This window comes from Poecilia reticulata, linkage group LG21, assembly GCF_000633615.1.
Source record: "Poecilia reticulata strain Guanapo linkage group LG21, Guppy_female_1.0+MT, whole genome shotgun sequence".
NCBI classification, from domain to species: domain Eukaryota; kingdom Metazoa; phylum Chordata; class Actinopteri; order Cyprinodontiformes; family Poeciliidae; genus Poecilia; species Poecilia reticulata.
Window position 1 is genome coordinate 14,367,460 of NC_024351.1, and position 20,371 is coordinate 14,387,830.

Below are 20,371 nucleotides of genomic sequence, written 5' to 3' on the forward strand. Positions count from 1 at the left end.
AACATTACAATCACTGTTGTAAATAAGACATTGAACGCAAACCAACACATCACCCCTCTTCCCACCCTAGAGCCCAAGGAACTTAGAGATGCTACAGTAAGCCCTTATTCCCCGCCCCGGTCCCGTCCCGCCACCACCATCACCTCAGAGAAATAAGACATAGTTAAATCAGAAACAACTCCCTCGGCAAACTCCGACAGAAGAACAGAGAAGACACCGGGTTGCATACAGACATAGCATTTTGCCACCAGCAGGTGAAGGATGTTTTTTTTTTTTTTGTTTGTTTTTACCTTTTTTCTTTACTGAATTACTTTTTTGGGTTCTTTTTTTAAATGTGCATTGATTTCCATCAAGTCTTCTGAAATGGATTCATGGCATGGAAAGAGGAGTCCCTTCTGTGGTTTTTGGGAGTAAAGAGGTTTCTACAGTGTGCATATCAGTCTGTGACGTACGTAACCTACAAGAAAACAACTGTGTGCCTGGGATTTGGCTTCAATACAGGTCGGAAAAGTAGCAACTGCCTATCTACAACGGCACACCGAGCAGAAGATAGTAAAACACACAGAGATGCGATTAAGCAGAATCTTCACAGGGAGGAATTTCTTTAAAGGCGATGGGTGGATAGTTAGAACCTGATTCGATAAACATTTAAACACACCGTGACTCCTCCCTTGCTTCTACTGGCAAAGAGTGTTGCTGTGCATATTGTTTTATGATTGTGGTGGTAGATAAAAATGCAACTGAATACAAAGAAAAGTACACGTAAAAGAAAGAGATGTTACAAAAAAAAAAGAAGGACTCCAAATGTCTGGTTATATTTTAATATGATCATACAGGGATAGAGATCAACCAAAAAKGAWAWAAMAAAAAAAAAAAAAAAAAAAAAAAAAAAWWAARWAAAAAAAAAAARAAARTTCAATAAAAACAGACAAAAGCACTGGTTTAAACATTTTACTATATCAGTCTGTAGCGAATTGTCATTACATACCCTGAAATAAGGGAGGAAGAAAGCTTTAAATGGTGCAAAGACCACTGAATAACTTGGCTGGAGAGCAAAGGGGAGGTTGATGCCTAACTCTCTCTAAACTCCCAGAGGGGGTACCTTCAAGACGAGACTGCTTTGCCTTGTAATGCTGCGTTTCGTCACGTTTTGGGCCAATCACTCACATCGGGTGCATAGAGGCATGGCGAGGACTCGGGTCCTCTTGAAATCTCCTATTAGGTTTTTAAATCTTTTACCAATGTAACCTTTTGGGGTGGCAGCCGACTAAAGATTAATGCCACCGCTTCATGTGCAGGAGAGCAGAAAGACCACTCAAAGTGCCGTGAGGGAGTCATACATACCGAGGGGGGCGGGGGATCTGTGCAACTGTGGGAGCAGGAAGGCAGTTTGTGTTGTTTTGATTCAGGATTGCAAAAGTCCCAAACTAACGCGCTCGAAGCGTTGTTTCAGCTATTGATGCCTCTTCTTTTTATAAACTTGTCGAATAATTCCAATCATCAACTTCTCTAATGAAATAACCCTTCGCCGATGACTGGGCATGGGCCGGTTTCATGGTAAAAAGATTACTAGCGGCTTACTTTGGAAACTGAAATAGCTCCAGGAATCACTCTTCTAAAGTAACACTGTTTTAAAACTACAGCTGGAGCGCCGTCAAGCAGACGACTGCAGGCTAGGCACCAGCACGGATAGCCCAAGTAGAAAGGCGTCAGATACTGTGCAATAATAAAAGTTGGTGGGTGTTTATATTTTTATTCCAAGTCTACTGATCAAAATCGGAATAATAAATAAATATTAAATACACTAGTATAACTGCGATAACCAATTTGTGATCATATTTTTGTGGCAGTAAGAATCATTATTGGTGTAAAACCTTGAGCATGTTTCTATATTTTTGTCTGAAAGTTTTCTGGAAATATTTTGATACCCTGAAGCCATAATATATTTTCATTTTTTCACAGAATCTGGTACCGGCCCATGCCTTTACAAACTTTCAGCCTCTTTCTGGTGTCTTACTTAAATTGCATTTATTTTATTTCAATTTTTTTTGTATTTTGCTTCGCTTCACCCAACGAATCTTATGTCAACATATCAGTGCCATTTGAATGCTGCATCGTTGAGGACAAAACACATTCTAATGTAAAAATGAAAGCCCCACATTAAAAAAAAAAAAATAATTTTTTTACAAAATGTCTTTTTTTTTTGTTCCACAGACAGAGAGGTCCCTATGGGGCTTTGGATAACTCAGAATTAGTTTAAAATCTTGAACAATTTTACTATGAAAACAAGGGGATGAGGGGAGAGAATCTTCTGCTGGTGTGAGTTGCACACATACAAAAAAAAAACCAAAAAAACAAAATAAAACACGCGCCAATTAAATCTGCACCCAATAATGTCCACTCTCGCTCTACTGTGTGCATGCAAAAAAACACTCTTGTCACTATTACTCACACTCATCCACTCTCACACAGGAGGGACAGCAGTCACTAAGCGTGCAAATGAAGTTGCACTCCACGTCGGAAAGCGTCTCTTTCTGAGAAAGGTCTTGGTTTATATATATATATATATGCGTGTCTCGATGGTGGAAAGCACACCTCGCCACCAGTGTGTGACCCCCTCACAGTGGATATGTAACCTGTGGATCACTCTGTCCTCCTCCTAGGTAGATTTAACGGAGTTGTGCACAGGCTAGCTCGACAGGAGGGAGGGAATGGGGGAGCTGTCCGTGACGGATGTTAAATAAGGGGGATAAAAAGTTTTTTTTCCCCCTCCTAATGCTGAGAAACAGAACGTGGAATCTTCACACTGAAGTTTTCCTTGGGCACTACATGAGCTAGGGTTCGCCTCTTAAACAAGAATGAACGCTATGACTATCATTTAAAAAAAAAAAAAAAAAAAACTTCAAACAGTTAGCATAGCCTATCGGTGTTCTTTATCAGCTGGTCTGTTGATGGTTTCACCGTGAATTTTCAGCTTCTGTCCAAATGACTGAAGAATTTAGCAAGAAAAAAGGGGAAAAGGAAAAAAAAAACAAAACAAAAAAAAACACACAGATGACCTACTATAGCCCTCCCCCACCCCACACGCACCATCCTCCTCTCTCAACAACAAGTTCCCCCACCCATGTCCATAGACATTAGAGAGTCTGAGACAAACGGGCAGACGGATGTAGTCCGGCAAAGAGAGGGCTGGTCCGCCCTGTCCGTCTGGAGGCATCGCGAGGATGCAGCGGGCCCCAGGCTCAGGGTGGACGTGGATTTCCTCAGATACTTGCAAAGAGCTGACATGTCTACTGACACCGGAGCAAAATGGAGGACGAGGGGGGGGTCAGTTAGAAGTGAGGAGAACAGCTGTTACAGTTCATCAGAGGAAGATCCTGCTGAGTTCTGACCGACTTTCCAGGCCTTTAGAAAAGGGATCCAATTTTTTGTTTTTTTGGATGCGGACCCAAAATTCCAGGGAGTCCGTCATCATGTCCACCATTTGTCTAGGCCGGTTCTGGAGCCATATTTTTCTCACTTTTTGTTTTCTCAGATGGGTCGGTGACATTTGTTGGGTTTTTCTTCGCTTTCTCTCTGGTGATATCAAATTGTATTTGCCCATTTACGTTTTGTTACATTGTAGGATTCTTGGGTTGTTGTCAAATTGAGACGTCATCTGCTCTGTAGGTCACCATCAACTGTCCATGTTACTGCTGTTTTCTGAGGAGACGAAAAGCAAGCAAACATGCAACTTGTCATTATGGGTTGCGAGAACAGCTCACGCTTGAACGGAAACCTCTTACCGTTGAGTCCGTCTGCCTCTTGCGAATCGAGAAATGGAGCGGGACCCCAGATGCGCACTGTGCCGTCGTCCGAGGCGGACGCCATGAGGCCCGGGATGGCTGGGTTCCAGCTCACACAGTTAACGGTGCGTGTATGGCCTGTGAGCTCGGCAATAGGAAGTTCGCCACGCCTATGCCAGATGTACACTTTATGGTCTGGTGGGATTGACGACAAAAGGTGGTGCACAGTTGGAAGAAAATATATTTAGAACATGGGAAAGAAATGCCACCGCTCAGAGCAGCAACGATAACCAAAGAAACAAAAGATTACACGTCATCTTCAAATTTGAAGTCTTACCGCAATTTCTTGAAAGAATCCTTTGCATTTTGTCAAATTTTAACATTTCGAATCGCAGTTCAACAGAAATTGAATTTTAGAAATTCACGTTTTTTGTGATGAATCAACTCATAGTAGTAAATAATTATGAAGTTAAAGGAAAATTATGTTGTTTTTTTTAACAAATCTTTGAGTTATTAAAAGGCTGATCCTTTAATAATCTATAAACTTTTCTTAAAAGTTTTTCTTCCTGGATTACTCTGGATTTTGCTTTATTCATCTTTCTTACAATTTAAACCAGCTTTCCTCTTCCTGCCATTTCCTGTCAATGGCCTTCAGCTGCCTTTTCACTGTACCTTCGCTGCCACTGGCGATGAAGTCTTCGTTGTTTCCTCCGAAGCAGGAGTGGATGGTGTAGAAGCCCTGGGTCACACCTTGGTACTTCCTCACAAGCACCCGATCTTGAAGATCCCACAGGTGCACTCCCTATGTTGAAACCAGTTTAAATTCAAAATTCTATTTTATTTAATTTCTATTATATTTCTCCAATATATTTATTTGTTTACAAGCAACTCGGTAGAACTGATAAGCTTACCTGAGTTGCTACATTTAACAAAGCTAATCTACCGTTCTTTGAAACGGTAAAAGACATGATAGGGTGGTCCTCTTGAACTCTGTAAAAAAAAAAATAGTGAAAATAAATGATCTATCTGCTATTAATATGAATTACATTAAGTCACATCTTTCATTCTCATTTCAAAATATACATACATGTTTCTGTCTGTGAGGTCCTCAAAGTTGTACCCTCTGATACGCTGATGGGTGTCCGAGGCCAGCACAGTCTTCCCATCGCTCAGGCACCACAGGCACTGAACTCTCACCCCCTCCCACGAGTCCAACAAGTTCCCGTCCAGGTCCTGACAACGCAGACAGCAGAACCGTAAGCCCTTATTCTTAACAGGAAGACAGGCATAGTCCAAGCCAAAGCTACGACTGTCTGCTCACAACCACCTACATCAAGCAGCAGCCAAATCCAAAGACTCTGGGGCTTACAGTTCCTTATAACTGGTCATTATGCTTACATGTTTTTTTTTACGTTAAAACCACAAACAGTGCATTTTATTGGGAATTTATTTGACAATGTTCCGCATAAGTATGATGCGAAAAGGGTATAGATGTTTTTTTGTTGATTTATTTTTTTAAAATCTGAGAGTATGTTGTGCATTGGCCTCCAAGCACGTTAACTCTGTTAATACTAAAAGAAACAGCAGAATGGTTAGGGATGAAGCTACAAAAAAGTTCAAAGCATTATAAGGAGAACATATTCAGAAAATCAACCAAAAAAAAAAATAAATCAACCAGCAGGTCTGCAGTTACTCTGGGGGAGCTGCAGAGATCCAGATGGGAGAATCATTCAACTCGATAATTATTGGCCTGGCTAATATGGAAGACTGGGAAGAAGAAAGCTACCATAAGAGTGGGGTGGAGGGTCACCTTCCAGGAGGTCATATAAACATCTAGCCAGAGCTAAAATCAAGTTAGTGAAATATTTCTTTATAATGTTTAAATCAAAACATAAGGATGACCCAGTCAAACATCAGAAGAAGAATGAACACAAATACTAATGTCTAAGTATGTAAAACCAGTCAAGAAACACTAAAAGACCTACAGTTAAAATTGCAGTAAAAGGTAGTTTTATAAAGTTTTTAAATCAGGACTAAATACAAACAATCACCACACATCAGGTCTATATGTCATAATATCCTTCCACTTCACAAACATGCACTATTTTGTATTTGTGGATCACATGACAACCAAATAAAATACTACGATGTTTGTGATTGTGGCAAAATGGGAAAAAAAAAAAAATGAAAAGAATTGTGTTTGTAAAAGTTGGTAAATGACCGGAGGACTTACACACTGATAAAACTGCCCCCTTTGTCCACCGGTGACAAAGCGTTTGCCATCAGGATTCCAGGCCACACTGGTAAGACTGTCTTCGTGGGACTGGGACATCTTGGTCCGCAGCTCCCCCGTCTGGCAAAGAAGGGTATTTATAGAGAAACACAGAGAAGGAAATGGGGGAAGGGAGAGAGCGAGAAGACACATTGAGCAAGAGTGGGGGAGGGATGAGTAAGAAAAAAAAAGAGAGAGAGAGGGGGGAGAAGAGAGGATGGGTGAAAAGAAAAGGTCATTGAGTACAAACGGCACACTACAGGGTATCCATAGCACTTTTCAGACTTGGGATACGATTAATGGTGCTTAGACAACCGCGTCATACCGAGGATGGCTATGAGGAGACGCACTTACCGCGTGTCAAGCTGAATGATACAGAAACGGTGATATAATGCATGAGATCAGAGTATCCCAAATAACACCAACGGTATATAAATAAATTCTGACAACTGAAGTATCTTATAACTGTGTAGAAGAAAATATCTCTGTATGACTGCGCTCATTAATGGAGGTATGAAGCCAACAGCCTGTGCCAACAGTAAGGGCTCAATTACTTGTCCGAATGGTGTTGAAAAGAATATTTAAGGATACTTTTTAATTTCTTTCTTTCTTTTTATTCTACCTGAACATTCCAGAGCCAGAGCTCAGAGCAATCGTCAGGTCCACAGGCGATCAGGTAGGTGTCATCAGGACTCCAGGCTAAGTAGGAGACGCCGTATGCGTGCCCTTCCAGGGTTCGCAGCAGCTTCAGTTGGTGGCTCTCCTACGCGGGAGGCACAAATTAAACATGACTGAATAAGAGATTTTATAATGGCATTTTTAACTTTATTTCATTCAGATTTACCTTTCGTCAGACTACCTTTTAGAACATTAAATAAACTCGCTTTTCTGTAAGAGTTTCTCTACTGGTTTAGTGAGAAACTCTGCTAAACTTGATTAATCTCATGCAACAGTAGCAAGAGAAAACAATCTACAATCTACCAACAGACTGCAGTCGAATGAGTAAGGCGTGTATGTTTGCACACTCACCGGGTCCACTTGCCAGATTATGACAGTCGTGTCTTTGGAGCCAGTCGCTAGTTTGGTGCCATCGTTTGAGAATTTGCAGAACCACACTTCATTACAATGCTCTGTCAGAATCTGCTGGGTGTAACAGGGAAACTGTTTCCTGCAGAAAGAAAACAGATTGATTTTTAAGTCTACAAAACCCACCGGTGAATACGTCGTGAAAATTCTACAACAGAATACAAACTGGCCCTCAAAATGTAGCGTTTATAGTATTTTCAGATGTACAGAGAACAGAAATTTGAGAATGCAAAAGAGTCTACACGATGTTCGTCCTGCATAAGTTAGCTAAAAAAAACCAACAAAAAAACAAAACACAAATGTGGAGGGAGGAATATTGCATTTCCGTGGATCTTTGAGTAAATACTTTATTAAAGCACATTTCCATCCAGTTTCAGTTTTCAGGTTTTGCCAACTTTGTCTTACAAAAGTTCTACAAATCTATGAGATTGTGAGGACAAGCTAGGCCACTTCAAACAATACATGTTTCTCTCATGAAGAAATTATTTGTTGATTTGGATGTGAAAAAAAAAAGTTTTGTTTATTTTCCCAAGCTTTCCTGTTCATAAAGGAACATGAAAGTACATTAACTAAAGAAAAGGAGGGGAGACGTATACGCCACATGTAAATAACTTAAATTATAATGAAACTAGTACAAAGGAACGCATAAATGCTTTACCACTTGAAGCAAAATCACTTGTAATTTTCAGTTTATTGTGGTGCCGATAAAATAAAAGCCCCTGTTTTGTAGCTGACCGCTATTTGGGGCTATTGGTCACTTCATCCCTGCGACAGACTGGCGACCTGTCCAGGGTGACCCCGCCTCTTGCCCGGAACGTTAGCTGGAGATCGGCACCAGCTCCCCTCCCAATCCCACTAAGGGACAAGGGTGTAAAGAAAATGGATGGATGGATGGATGGGTCACTTCATCCACTGACAAAAACCACATTGCTTCCTATGTAAAAGCAGCCTACGCCTGTCACAATAAAGCAATTAATCGCACGATAAATCAAAATGAACTTGATCATTTCCATTCCGGTTCATTTTGTTCAAAGACAAAGACCCCATTCAAAGACCCCATAATCCATTTTACTTATGGGTTTGGTTGTGTGTGGGTTTTATTTTCGTTTATCGTTTTTGGTCGTTTTGTTTTATTTGGGATGTTTAAAATATCTTCCAGTTCTAAGTGTTCTTCACAAAATTAAAGTTTATTGGTCTTTAAGAGAGCAAGCGTTTGTTGTTATGCCATTATCAATATATATTACTTGAAAATAGTCTCAAAAGAACAATGTTATTGTTTATCGCAATAATTTCTAGGACAATTTATTGTCCAGTAAAAATCGTTATTGTGACAGGTAGGCCTGTCACGATAAACGATAAATCAATTAATCGGACGATAAATTAAACCTATCGATCTCATTTTAATTATCGTCGTTATCGTCTCTTCCGGCCTTTTTTCTTTCTGTTGATGACACTGAATTAAAAACGGCTCAGCTCCGGTACTCTCCACTGACCCTCCCTTTCTCATTTCCTTAGTCTAAAGTCCAGCGCACATTACATCGTCTTAGAACTGTTGGCTGATTGTCTGTACATTTTCAAAACCTGAGAGACATATTAGCCGACAGAAATCCTAGGTATAACGGTTTGATCGGGTTCGTCGTGCCGTGTGGTGTCCAGCCACATGGGCACAAAATAATGGCTACAAATCCAGTTAACTAATTTTAAAATCAGGCATTAATCAATGCTTTACTAGAATCTACCTGTGATGCAGATGGCTAGAGTCAACGTAAAGTCCTGACTGAATGAAAATCATTGTAACCTATTTATGTCACGTTAATGAAGAACAGCTGAAAACTTACCAGGTTTATCAACTGAGGTAGCAATTTGGCTCCAACTCCTCCCCTTGTCATTTCTATATTCTTTGCATGAAATGTTCAATAAACATTAATGTTGTTTCCACATATCATCTCCAATGTCCGGTTGCGCTGTTTCAGGTGTTTGGGATTCCCCTCCGTAATTAATGGAGACTGAGAATCCATTTTATTTTTGTTTTTGGTTTTATTTAGTTGATCAGTTCCAGTGTTATGTGTTCTTTTGAAAATAAGGTGTATTATTAGTCATTTCCATTAAATCAGTGTCAAAAGGTCTTGAAACAATATTATCGTTTATGGCAATAATCTTTTTAGACAATTAATCGTCCAGCAAAATTTGTTATCGTGACGGGCCTACTGACAAGTAAACATAGTGAATGATATCCAGGCTAATTAACCAGCTAATATGTAATAGAAGCGGTAATATTTATCCATTTGTTGTTTAAAAAAATCTTCAAGACCACTTACTGTTTTAGATGTGACGACTTAAAATTTTTCTCACCATCTGTGACTGAAGTAGATTTCTTTTTTTCCGTTGACCGAATATATTAAAGCTCAGTTGAATATGTTGACAGCCTCAATAGGCAGTAATGAGGGGAAACAAACATCATGCTTCCCGCTTCTATCCAACCCTCCTCAAACCATTTTCTTTTTTTACATCTCGAAAACTCACCGTTTTAACAAGGTTGTGTACACTTCTCAGACCTAGGATGCATTTCCATCAACATTTTCACTGTATGACTGATGCTGCAGCACCAACCTGCTGCAGACATGATCGAGGAGAAGGGAGACTGAATCCAGGTTGTTGTCCAGCTTGGTGTTGTGATAAAGACAGCGATCCCTCTGTAGTTCCACCGCTTGCCGCAGCAAAGTGTGTAGTCGCCGAGGAGGCAGCATCACGGATGGGGGCAGGTACGCTGCAACATGGTCAGAAAGCGGGAAGATAGTTCGCCTCAGCACATCAAATGTACGTGTGGAAGCTGGGCAACATGTGCTAGCTCCACAGGCTTATTAAACAAAAAGCAACTCCTCACTCTGTAATTTATCCAGGAGCCTGGAGCGAGAGGCTGTGCCCTTGCCCTCCCATTCTGCCTTGGCTCGGAGGTCGTCGGCATGACTACACATTAGGTACCTGCAAGAAAATACGAGGTCAAGGTTTAGAGAAAACAAGATTCACTGTTGGTAAAAACAAACAAAACAAAAAAAAAACCTAACATGATTCATCACACAACCAAAAATATATTAGATGCAACATTTCTTGTATAATTTCTCATTTAACCTACAACACTGGTCAGAGTAAATCAAAACGACAATTTTCTTTTTGCACAACACGCCCATGCTGTATTATGTTTATATCATTCTTAGTCTGGAGGCGGACTTCAAATAATAAGGAAAAACTAACCAACAATGCCTAGATAGCATGTTTTTGAAGTCCATCAAAAACATGCGTAAACTGAATATTTTATAATTAAAACAATATTTTAACGTACAGTCAGTGAAAATGCCTGGACAAATCTAATTTAATAGTCAGTCATGACCAGGGGCAGCGCTAGTCATTTGGGCTCCCTAAGCTACGAACAACACAGAAAAAGAAGAAAGGTGGACAGGAGGTGAAGAGACTCCATACAACACGCAATTATCATGTCACTGCTTGTTCTTTTTCTCTTTTCCACCCACAACTCTTGATGCCTTTTGAGGGCATATTCAGACTATCTGCTGGACTTGAGATTGAGGCATCTTTCCTTTTTTTTTTTTCTTGACCAAATATTAACTTTGCATGAATTGTACCTTGCTTCACACATTTTTTAATATGTCATCATAATTACTGTAAGTGTGCCGAGTTTCCAAGACCCTGATCATTTGGTACCCTATGCATTGCATGTCAATCTTGAAGACACAACATTATGTATAGTCTCATATCAAGAGCTGGGTTTATTGTTATACTCATATTATTCACTGTGTTAATTGGGGTAGAAGCAACCTGTTGACTTAAGAGCAGCATACTGCTAGCAGGCATATTACAGGGTCACACTGGTTTCTGAATGAGGCATACATTTAAATATCACTGACTGTATTGTCATAGAGACATGTAGTTTGTTTTACAACATTCTTTAACATGAACGCTGCTTATTTTCTGAAATCATGAGAAAGTAATGACGATGCCCTCAGCCAATGAATACACATGGGCCGGTTGGAACCAACCGCAGCTCTTAAGAGACATTTGTTGTGATTTACAGTTGATCCCAAAAATGTCCCAGATGAGGCTTTCTGCTACATCCCAGTAAAAATACAAGGCTGGCCCATTCTTGGCAACAACGAGCTTGTCTGACCGACACTTAAAATAACAGTAAAAACTCAGACAGTAAGAATGACATGAACAATAACCTACAAACATAAGAAAGGTTGACAACTGGCACATTGGCAAAATACAAAACAGAGTAAAAAGTCCTAAAAATGCAAAGTGATACTGTCCCCAAACTCATCACAGCAGGTAACAGATTAAAGCAGTAATTCTTTAACTTTAAAACCAAAATGACACTTATACAAACAGTATTAAAAACTAATACACAAATAAAGCAAATCAGGTCTTAGTTTACTTGTCTCACTTAATGAAAATAAAAGAACGGCTAGGTCCTTTGATGTCTTTTTAATTCCTCTGCTGATCCCTAATTCCTCCACAACACCAAGCTAACATCTCATGGCAGCTTTTAAGACTCCTTGCAACAACGACTGACTACAACTTCGACCTAATCTAATCTTATATTTTGCCACAGTTTCAGCCTTTAGTTGCTTGCTTCCTACAGAAGCACTGCCCAAGTAGCCAGTGGCAGTTTTTCTCCATTCAGTTTTTTAAGTAGCTTCTCTTTGAAGTCAATACTAAGTGTTTGAACTTCTCATCTTGTTGGCTATCTCTGCTTTTCATCTTTTCATCAAAGCTCAGCTGATGATAGTTTATTTCATCTGCAAAAGTATATTAAAATTCTAAATACCACAAGCTGTCGTGATGAATAAAAAAAAAACAAAAAACAAAAAAAACAATAAAAAAGCAATAAAAAAAGGGCATATTAAAAGCTGAATAACATTTAAGAACTTAACTGCCAAAATTGTGCATTTTTACAAAAGTAAATGTGTGGAGCTGTTTAAATTTAGTACTTTGAGTGAATCATTTGTGAAACCGGTGAAACATCAGAAAGTACCCGCTGAGGACGTGGATCCGGTCCGTGTTGTACTTGAGCGGCGTCAGCTCTCCCCGGAGGACCTGCAGAGCCTCCAGGACCTTGCCGTCCTCCAGATACTCTAGGTATTTCTGTTGCAGCAGCAGGAACTTCATACGCTGAGGAGAAGGAGAAGGCAACAGTAAAACAATGAACAAAAGGAAAAAAAAAACCCTTGGTTTTATGAGATTATAGCATTAAAACAGTGCATCATTAATGGATGCATCCCTAAAATACTTAAAAGTACCACACATAGAGTTCCTAAACCATTCTCTAAGCAAAATTTGAAATAGTCTATTTATAAACTGTTTATATACCGACATCTGTAATTTATCAGCACAATCTTTAACCTTTGCCCTGAAAACACCAAAAGAGAGTTGGAATGAATCAACTAAGCCAAAAAGTGATTTCTCCCTGCGTTTTAAAGGTGTTGTGCTGCAGCTAAGCACTCAAAGGTAAACGATATCTATAAACCCTCATGGAGAGTTGAATATTCTATTATCTGATACTGTACTGGAAGCTGTATAAATGGTGTGGAGGTGCAGCTTCAGTCTAAGGATGCATGACCACATCTCCCACATGCTGTGTTGAATAAAGCTCCCCTACTTTGAAAAGATCCCCTGTTGAGGAAGCACACAGTGGAAGGCAGAAGCTGTTTTAAGATTCTGTTTACATGTTTGAAGTTATGATTCTGCCTATAAAAACCCAGGCAGCAAAAAAAAAAAAAACCCAAAAAACAACAAAAAACAGAAATGCCTATCTTTTTCCATGCGATTTACTAAGAAAAAAAAGTTAATATGCAGATATCTGAACAAAGTAATACATTTTATAATCTATAAATGAAGGAAAATTTAAGTACTTGATAGTCTGACTTTGATGTAAATAAGGTGCCTTTTTTTAAGACCACCTATTTACCCACTATTCTAACTGGGACGTTCTGGGACACATGAATCTGCATCAGTTTGTCACTAAACACAATCGTCCTGGGACACATTGAAGGAGAACCCACTGACATGACCTCATGACCCCTATAAAACTCAACATGAGGGTATTTTTAATAACCAGCAATAATAAATTTAATGGAATCCTCTTTAGAGAGGATTCCATTCTCAAAATGTCTTTTTATAGATCGATAGACTTCAGAATGCTGCATGGGTGAATGTTTGTTCCTTGTACAATTTTTTTTATTTAGCTGATTGCACCCACTGCAAACCTTGCATAAAAGTTAATAATTCAAAAAATGACTCATGGGAACAAAATATGTATCAGACAAATGTCTTGTCACTTTTACATAAGAGTGCAGGCTAAAAAACTTTGTAATTAAAAATTATAGTTTACATTCTTCAGTGTCTGTCCACTAATGTAGAGCTTTTTGATCTCTAACGTTTTACTTCTCCCATAACATATCTGTTCAGTTATATATTTACGTTTATAGAGATTTTGCAGCCAAACTAAAGCAGCAAAATGCAACTCATCTATACCTCAACGACGTTAATAACTGATTAATAATGCAGCTCGCGTGACTGGATGTTTCGGAGATCAAGTGGAAACATCAGAGGACCTTGCTGATGTCCAGTTTATGTCTCAGCTGGCAGCCCACCCCTGTGATGTGGCGACCTGCTCATCTGTGTGTAAAGGAAGTTACTGAAATCTGATCGCGCAGGACAGGAGTAAATGACAGTGCTTAGCGGGATCTACTTTTATCCGAATCAGTCAGGGTGTATTTTAATACCAGGTCTGAACCTGGTCTTATAGTTATGAAACTCATACCATTTAATATCAGTCTAAAGTCTCACAATGTTTAACTCTAATTCAGAAAGCAACCACAGCAATGTTATTCCAACAACTGCATACCCTCAGTGGTTAGGCTGCTATAGCAAGAACACAGGAGCCATAAATAATAATGCAAAGGCATGACTGCTCAAATTATGGCCTTGTGTTGTAGAAACACACACTAAATAACTCCATTCCTTTATTCAAGCATGTTTAAAGCCTCTTAAAAAAACATTACATTCAAATGTGCATTTCTGTCACTTGGTGCTTCTTCTGGCATGTTGGCTGAGCTCATTTTTTAACATTACAAAACAATGAATGCATTGTTTTATAGGACGCTAAATTCAACTTTCCGTTGAACAGTTTGTCAGATTGTTAAATCTGGCATTAGTTAGCTTAATCAGCTCCTCCTCCACTTCCATCCTTTGCATACAAGGTTAACAAACCCAATAAAGAAGCATGAAGAACGGCAGAGATGTCAGAGCGTAAAGAGGATAATTAGCAGGTTGGACCGCAACACAGAACAGTGTATCATTTATTTTGAACAGGAGAGGGAAAGTAATGGCTATTATTGGTCCTATACTCCTTCTCCAACTACTTATCTAACTTCATGGTGTACCACTTCTTTGACATCTTTGCTTTGTGTACTTTAAAAGGGAGCATCTTTAAACATGAACTTTGAAATCAAAACGGAAATCCAGATGGCAGAATAAAGCACATCCAGTTACCATTTCAGGCGCAGCTTCAATTTCATTTTGAAAAGATTGAAAAAATTTTTTTTATAACAACTCAGAAATTTTCAAATGGCAAAAGCACCCGTTTCGAGCCCCGCACACGACATTTCCACTGTTATTTTCAACTACACTCCAACCATTGTTGAAATCAACCCTCTCCGTCTCTTTATTTCACGCTGAGGGAAACAGAAACGTGTTTACTGATCAGTGCAAGCAGAGACATCTTTGGTATTAAATTTGAGTCTTATCTCAGGGATGCAGCACGACCCCGACAACTGATACAAGCAGAGTTGAGACAACCACACATAAATTCAAGACAGCATCCACCCACAAGCTGCATTTCTAAAAGTACACAACCCTGCAGCGACCCCTCTCTCAACTGCTAATTTTCACTGAGATGCAGGGCAGAATACGATTCTATCTAAAATTGATTTTTTTCCCCCTTTAAATTTAACCATTGTATATATTTTTAATAGCACTGTTTTGTAATTTATGAAAAAAAGCTCAACTCAAGACATCACAGAGTATTGCAAACTAAAACAATACACTAAAAACCAGTAGGCGCTGTGCTTTGCTTAAAGTATGATTCATAAAAAAATGGCAAAGTATAACAAGTTGAAGAAATAAAGATAAAACAAATAAGCCAAGAATAAATTATTCAGCAAAATAGCATATTCCTTCCTTAAATCCAGTGTGGGGTCCATTTCTAACTCTTTATCCAGAACATTTGAGCTTTTAAAGCTCCACAACACAGGCCTGGTTTTCTACTGCTACAGTTCTGGAACCTCCAGCAGAGCCTGTGTTGCTGACTGACCGTCATTCAGACCCAGTTCAGGGTTTGGGCAAAGCGGGCGCTTACCACAATGGCGTTGGGAGAATGCATGAGTGCTCTCAGCTCGTTGAGATCATTCTCAGCCTGGACCAAAAACAAAGGGTACATGATGGTAGGGAGACACAGAGAGAAATTGTTAGCTCAGCAGTTTCAATGCATGCAGAGGAGGAGAAAAAAGAAAAAGAAAAACAGCAATATGAACATTAAGTGGTCGAGATGGTATGGCCACTGTCCATGAGGCTTTCACAGCTTCCATGTTCTTTGATAAAACTGAGCAAAAGAAACAATCACAACTTAGATTTTACAAGTAGCTTTGTGGGAAGAACAAACCTGCCACCCACATGCACAAATTTACAACCGCTTGACTTGAGCCTACACTGAATGTTTTTGGCTTAAGTTCGTCATTTTTGCAATGCTTCTTTTTAATAAGGTTTGTAATTTTCTAAGGCTAACTTAAGACCTAGAAACAAAGAAATGCAACAAAGCCTGAAAATTAAAAGAATGCCAAAACAAAATGTACATGTCAGACTGTGTTACATTCTGGAACAGAATTTTCATCAATGCTGAACTCATTACTAGATTTAAATCAATGTTCTGATCAAATATTACATATTTTATACAGTTCTAAAATTTAAAAACATGTATTATCAACTATCATACAATTACAAAACTATCCAATAGAGTAAACCCTTAGTTCAAAGCAATTTGTTATGGAGATAAAAACAGTATTTATGGTATTCATATTTTTATTGTTGTAGACCACCTGATTTCTTGCCTAAAGAAAACGTTCTAAAAACGACACACATCACCTGAAATTATGCAGTCCGTAGTATTTTTCATCAGCATCTTGGAAAAATATTTATACATCTGAAACTTTTTCACTTTTTACTATAGTAAAACCAAAGATTTCAATGTATTTTATTAGGAGTTTATATGATGGGCAGATACAGTAGAGCATACTAAGGATGCACATTTCTATGTTTTATTTGTTTGTACAAAAAGTAGATGAAAAGTGGAACTGCGTGCACATTGAGAAACTAGGTTTTTTTTGTCTATTTTGTTTCCGGAAAGCTCAAGCTTAGGCAAAAATAGATAGAAAGTGTTTTCTGCCATACAGCATTTTGCATGGAGGGTATAGAGTGCAGTTTGATCTGACCAAAGCAACCTTCTTGCATGTGCTTGGTGTGTCTCTTATATGGCTTACAGTAGCTTCTTCTGTGTTTCTTTCAATTTTTGGTTGAAATGTATGAAAACCTTTTTGCAAGTTTATTGACTATATAACAAATTAAAAATGTCAAATGCACTAATTAATAACTGCAGAACAAAATCAAACTTGTATAACAGTTAGACCACAAAGGTAGGTCAATGCCTTTCTATGCAACTTGAAAGAACCTCTAATAAGATTCATGTCCTTTATTATATCAAATTTTTAAACAAACACACTTATATTTTTATAGTGTGAATAGCACAACAGATTCAAAGCACATTCCATGTTTATCAAACATTAACTCATCAATTATAGACATCCAAACTAACCTTGTCCCACTCCCCCTCCATGACGTGGTTGCGGAATTTGGACGCTGAAGGGTGCTCCAGTCTGCAGCCTGATTCCTGCATCAGCAGGTCCACCGTCTGACTGCAGACACACACACACGCGCGCACACACACACACACAGACAAGAGGGGAGGGGGTGGAGGGTTGGAGGAGAAGCAGACAAAGTTATGCTGATGTATAGACAGAAGACAGTAAAAAGGGAAGAAAAGTAGGGGATGGGTGACTTTGAAATTAAGCATGAAGGTGGCATCTAGGCGTCAGCAGTGAGTGGGTAATCAGAACTGTGAGCTCAGTCAGCAGGATGTCGAAATGTCAGAACATGATTATATGAAGTGACATGTCGGAGCTATTCATTATCATCGTCGCATTTTTTTTTTGCGACAAAATGCAACCGAAAGGGTTAAGATGAGAGGCACGGTGGTCTGTGAGAACACTTTTAAAACAGAGGGGGCATCATCAACTCTACCTGGTGACATAAACTTAATAGCTCCCTATATCTGAGGGAAAATAACACAGAGCACTTGTGTCATGACTGGAGCATTATGTGTGGACAGTAGGCGGTTCATTAACATGGGGCGAGCTTTCTCTGCAGTTGACATCACCCTCTCAGCTTGTCAACCATGAACCATTACCATCTGTCCAAACAGCATCTCCCAGCTAAGGACACCATAAATGCGCCTGCCGAGATGCGAGTGCAAGATAATGAAAACGAGGAGGCGCGGGGTGGCGGGGGAAGGTGGTGTGGGAGGTGTTGGAGGAGGAGGGGGGGGCAGACACCTTTCAGCATGATGACATCATTCTCAGGTATCAATGAAGTGGCGCAGCAGCTTTGTGTTCAGCCTCTCATCCAGCTGACTGCAATACTGATTTCTCCTGTATTTCCCCTGCTGAAATATAGGGGCTCTGTTTCATACCAGGCAATGCCATGTATCCCCCCCCCATCTCTACCCTGCCACCTACCCCCATCTCAATGGATAGAGCAACGTTAAGGCTGTCTTTTAAAAAGCCCCGTAATGGCTGCTTTTTACTTTCTCAGCTGGACAGCACAGCTCAGCGCAGGTTTAAGCTTCTATACAACAGTCACTTTGAAAACGATGAGTGCACACACACATGCATATCCTGAAACCCCCACCGTGGCTATAATTAGATTCGAGCAAAGCGTTTCCATCTAAAACAGCTGGTAGAGAGCGCATTCCTCAGCCGCCATGAAACCATCTGATTCTGCTCATTTCAGGAACAAATGCCCGAATGCCGTCTTCAAATAAACACATGCCCTCAATAAAATGCATGTCACAGGTTCTGGCTGACTGTTGACAAATATCTGTGACGATGAGACACGGGAATTAGGGCATTAATGCTAGAGAGACATAATCTGCAGGAGCCAGCCGTATAAAAACGAGAGGGGGAAAACAAATATCAAAATCTACAAAGCTGCACAAAATGACGGATATAAAGAAACGCGGAGTTGGAAAAGACGAGGAATAATAATCAGATGCAGCCTTGTTATTACAGGGGCTTTTACGCATTACACTATTATTTATGTTGCACCGGAGGTTCAACAAAAAGAAATTATTTTACAGCCGAGGAAAAACAATACACAAAAACCTCCAGTCGCACTGGCTTGACAATCTATACATTAACCTTAAAATTTCTCCGCAATTTTTTTTGCGCAACAGCCTTTGAACCGCAAACAGGTACACAACAAACTCGATAATCCTGCTTTAGCACCTCATTAAGAAGCTACCACAACATCCCCTTTAACACAAATAAAACACTTCATGTTGATGTGTTGTGAATAGATGGTACGAAAAAGTTAAGCCTTGTTTAGTGTGAATAAACGATACTAACATTGGATGATGTAATGCTTTTATCCAGTGCGAAATCCATATACGTTGACAGTACATCATGTCCTAATTTCAAAAACGTGCTTCGTGTTGCGTTGCATGCGATGAGCTGTTAAACTGTAGCTTGTGTTTTATGTTGTGTTAAATATCTGATGTCAGGGCACAGCACCTCAGCGCAGCCAAATGCTATTAGCTTTGAAGCTAACTGTTATTGTGCAAGATGGACCCCTTCTTCCTACCAACTGCCGAGCTCACAGGCTAACTTACTACCCCATCCCCCCATGTTTGTGTGTCAAGCGCTCCAATAGCGCTTTTAGCAACTGCACTATCATAAGAAAAAACAGTGATGTGGATTATACTTGAAATGTTCATCGCTAATATTTAATGTCTGCTGAAGTTTTTCTACGACTGACACATTGGATAAACTTACTTCAGCCCTAGTCCGTGGAGATGTTGTCCTATTAATCGTATGACATCTTCCTCCGTCTGCGACAGCCGTTTCTTCTTTTTCAACGAGCCCACCTCCGAACCCGAGGCCGTGGAGGCAGCCGAAGTCCCCGAACAAGGTCCAACTGAAGACCCGTTACTGGTACCGACACCGTTACCGTTGTCCGCGTTGGACAGAAGCCCGTTTGAGTGGTTTCCACCGGCCGAGGATGATGACTCCCCGTTTTGTGCGCTGTTCAGGCAGGGAAGCTCAGAGGATTCTTGTCCCTGTCCTGCCCCGTTTGACTGCATGCTGTTGCTAAAGTTGTTAACGACACTTCGATTAAAGTGGATGGTAGAGGTGGTTTGAGAGTGTGCGGCAAGTCCTAGGACAACTCCAGAGAGGCCTGTTACAACGGCTGAAGCCCCGGGCTCTCCTGCTCCCTCCGCCGCCGAGGCTCGGTGTTTCTTCCGCGGGGGCGGCGACGCTCCGCCGGTGTCCGAGTCGGAGGAGGAGGAAGCGGAGGCCAGAGTTTCCTCACCGAGAGCGGCCGTGGTTAGAAACCGGCGAAGCTCCGGGTGGGAAATGTAGGTTACGCTTCCAGATTGAAGGCCTTGTTGCCAGACTCAGAGCCTAATGTCAGCTCGTTTTTGTTGATGTTTCTCTCAAAACAGCTGCAACTCTAATGGAGTCCTGACGCCCTGACGTAGCCGGAAATTCCTACACTAGCAGGCTTCCGAGTAGAATATAATCCATGGGTGGTGCATGGGAACATAGTTAGCATAATAACTAAATATTTGACAAAACAGAAGATAAAAAAAAGTGTGTGAATGTTGTTTTTATGACCTATGTATTTTCAAACTAATATATATATATTTTTGTAGATTTTATACAAATCTTTTTAAGTAGTGAACTGACAAATTACAATAATGTATTGAAATTAGTTAATTATGCTTAAAATGTAGAAAAAAACCATTTAAATAATGTAACGTCAACGT

The 20,371-nt window shown here is 39.9% G+C and overlaps 1 protein-coding gene across 1 annotated transcript; it reads right to left on the bottom strand.

Annotated features, from left to right (window-relative positions):
- Positions 1-936: 936 nt before the first annotated feature.
- Positions 937-20,184, bottom strand: wdr26b (WD repeat domain 26b). Its single transcript, XM_008398025.2, has 14 exons — positions 19,377-20,184; positions 17,084-17,183; positions 15,575-15,631; positions 12,191-12,327; positions 10,028-10,125; positions 9,754-9,910; positions 7,087-7,225; positions 6,680-6,820; positions 6,019-6,138; positions 4,873-5,018; positions 4,697-4,775; positions 4,458-4,587; positions 3,786-3,980; positions 937-3,702 (listed from the first exon to the last, which is right to left on the bottom strand). Exons 1-14 carry the CDS (start codon positions 19,682-19,684, stop codon positions 3,677-3,679), a joined length of 1,833 nt encoding a protein of 610 aa, XP_008396247.1. The 5' UTR covers positions 19,685-20,184; the 3' UTR covers positions 937-3,676.
- Positions 20,185-20,371: the final 187 nt, after the last annotated feature.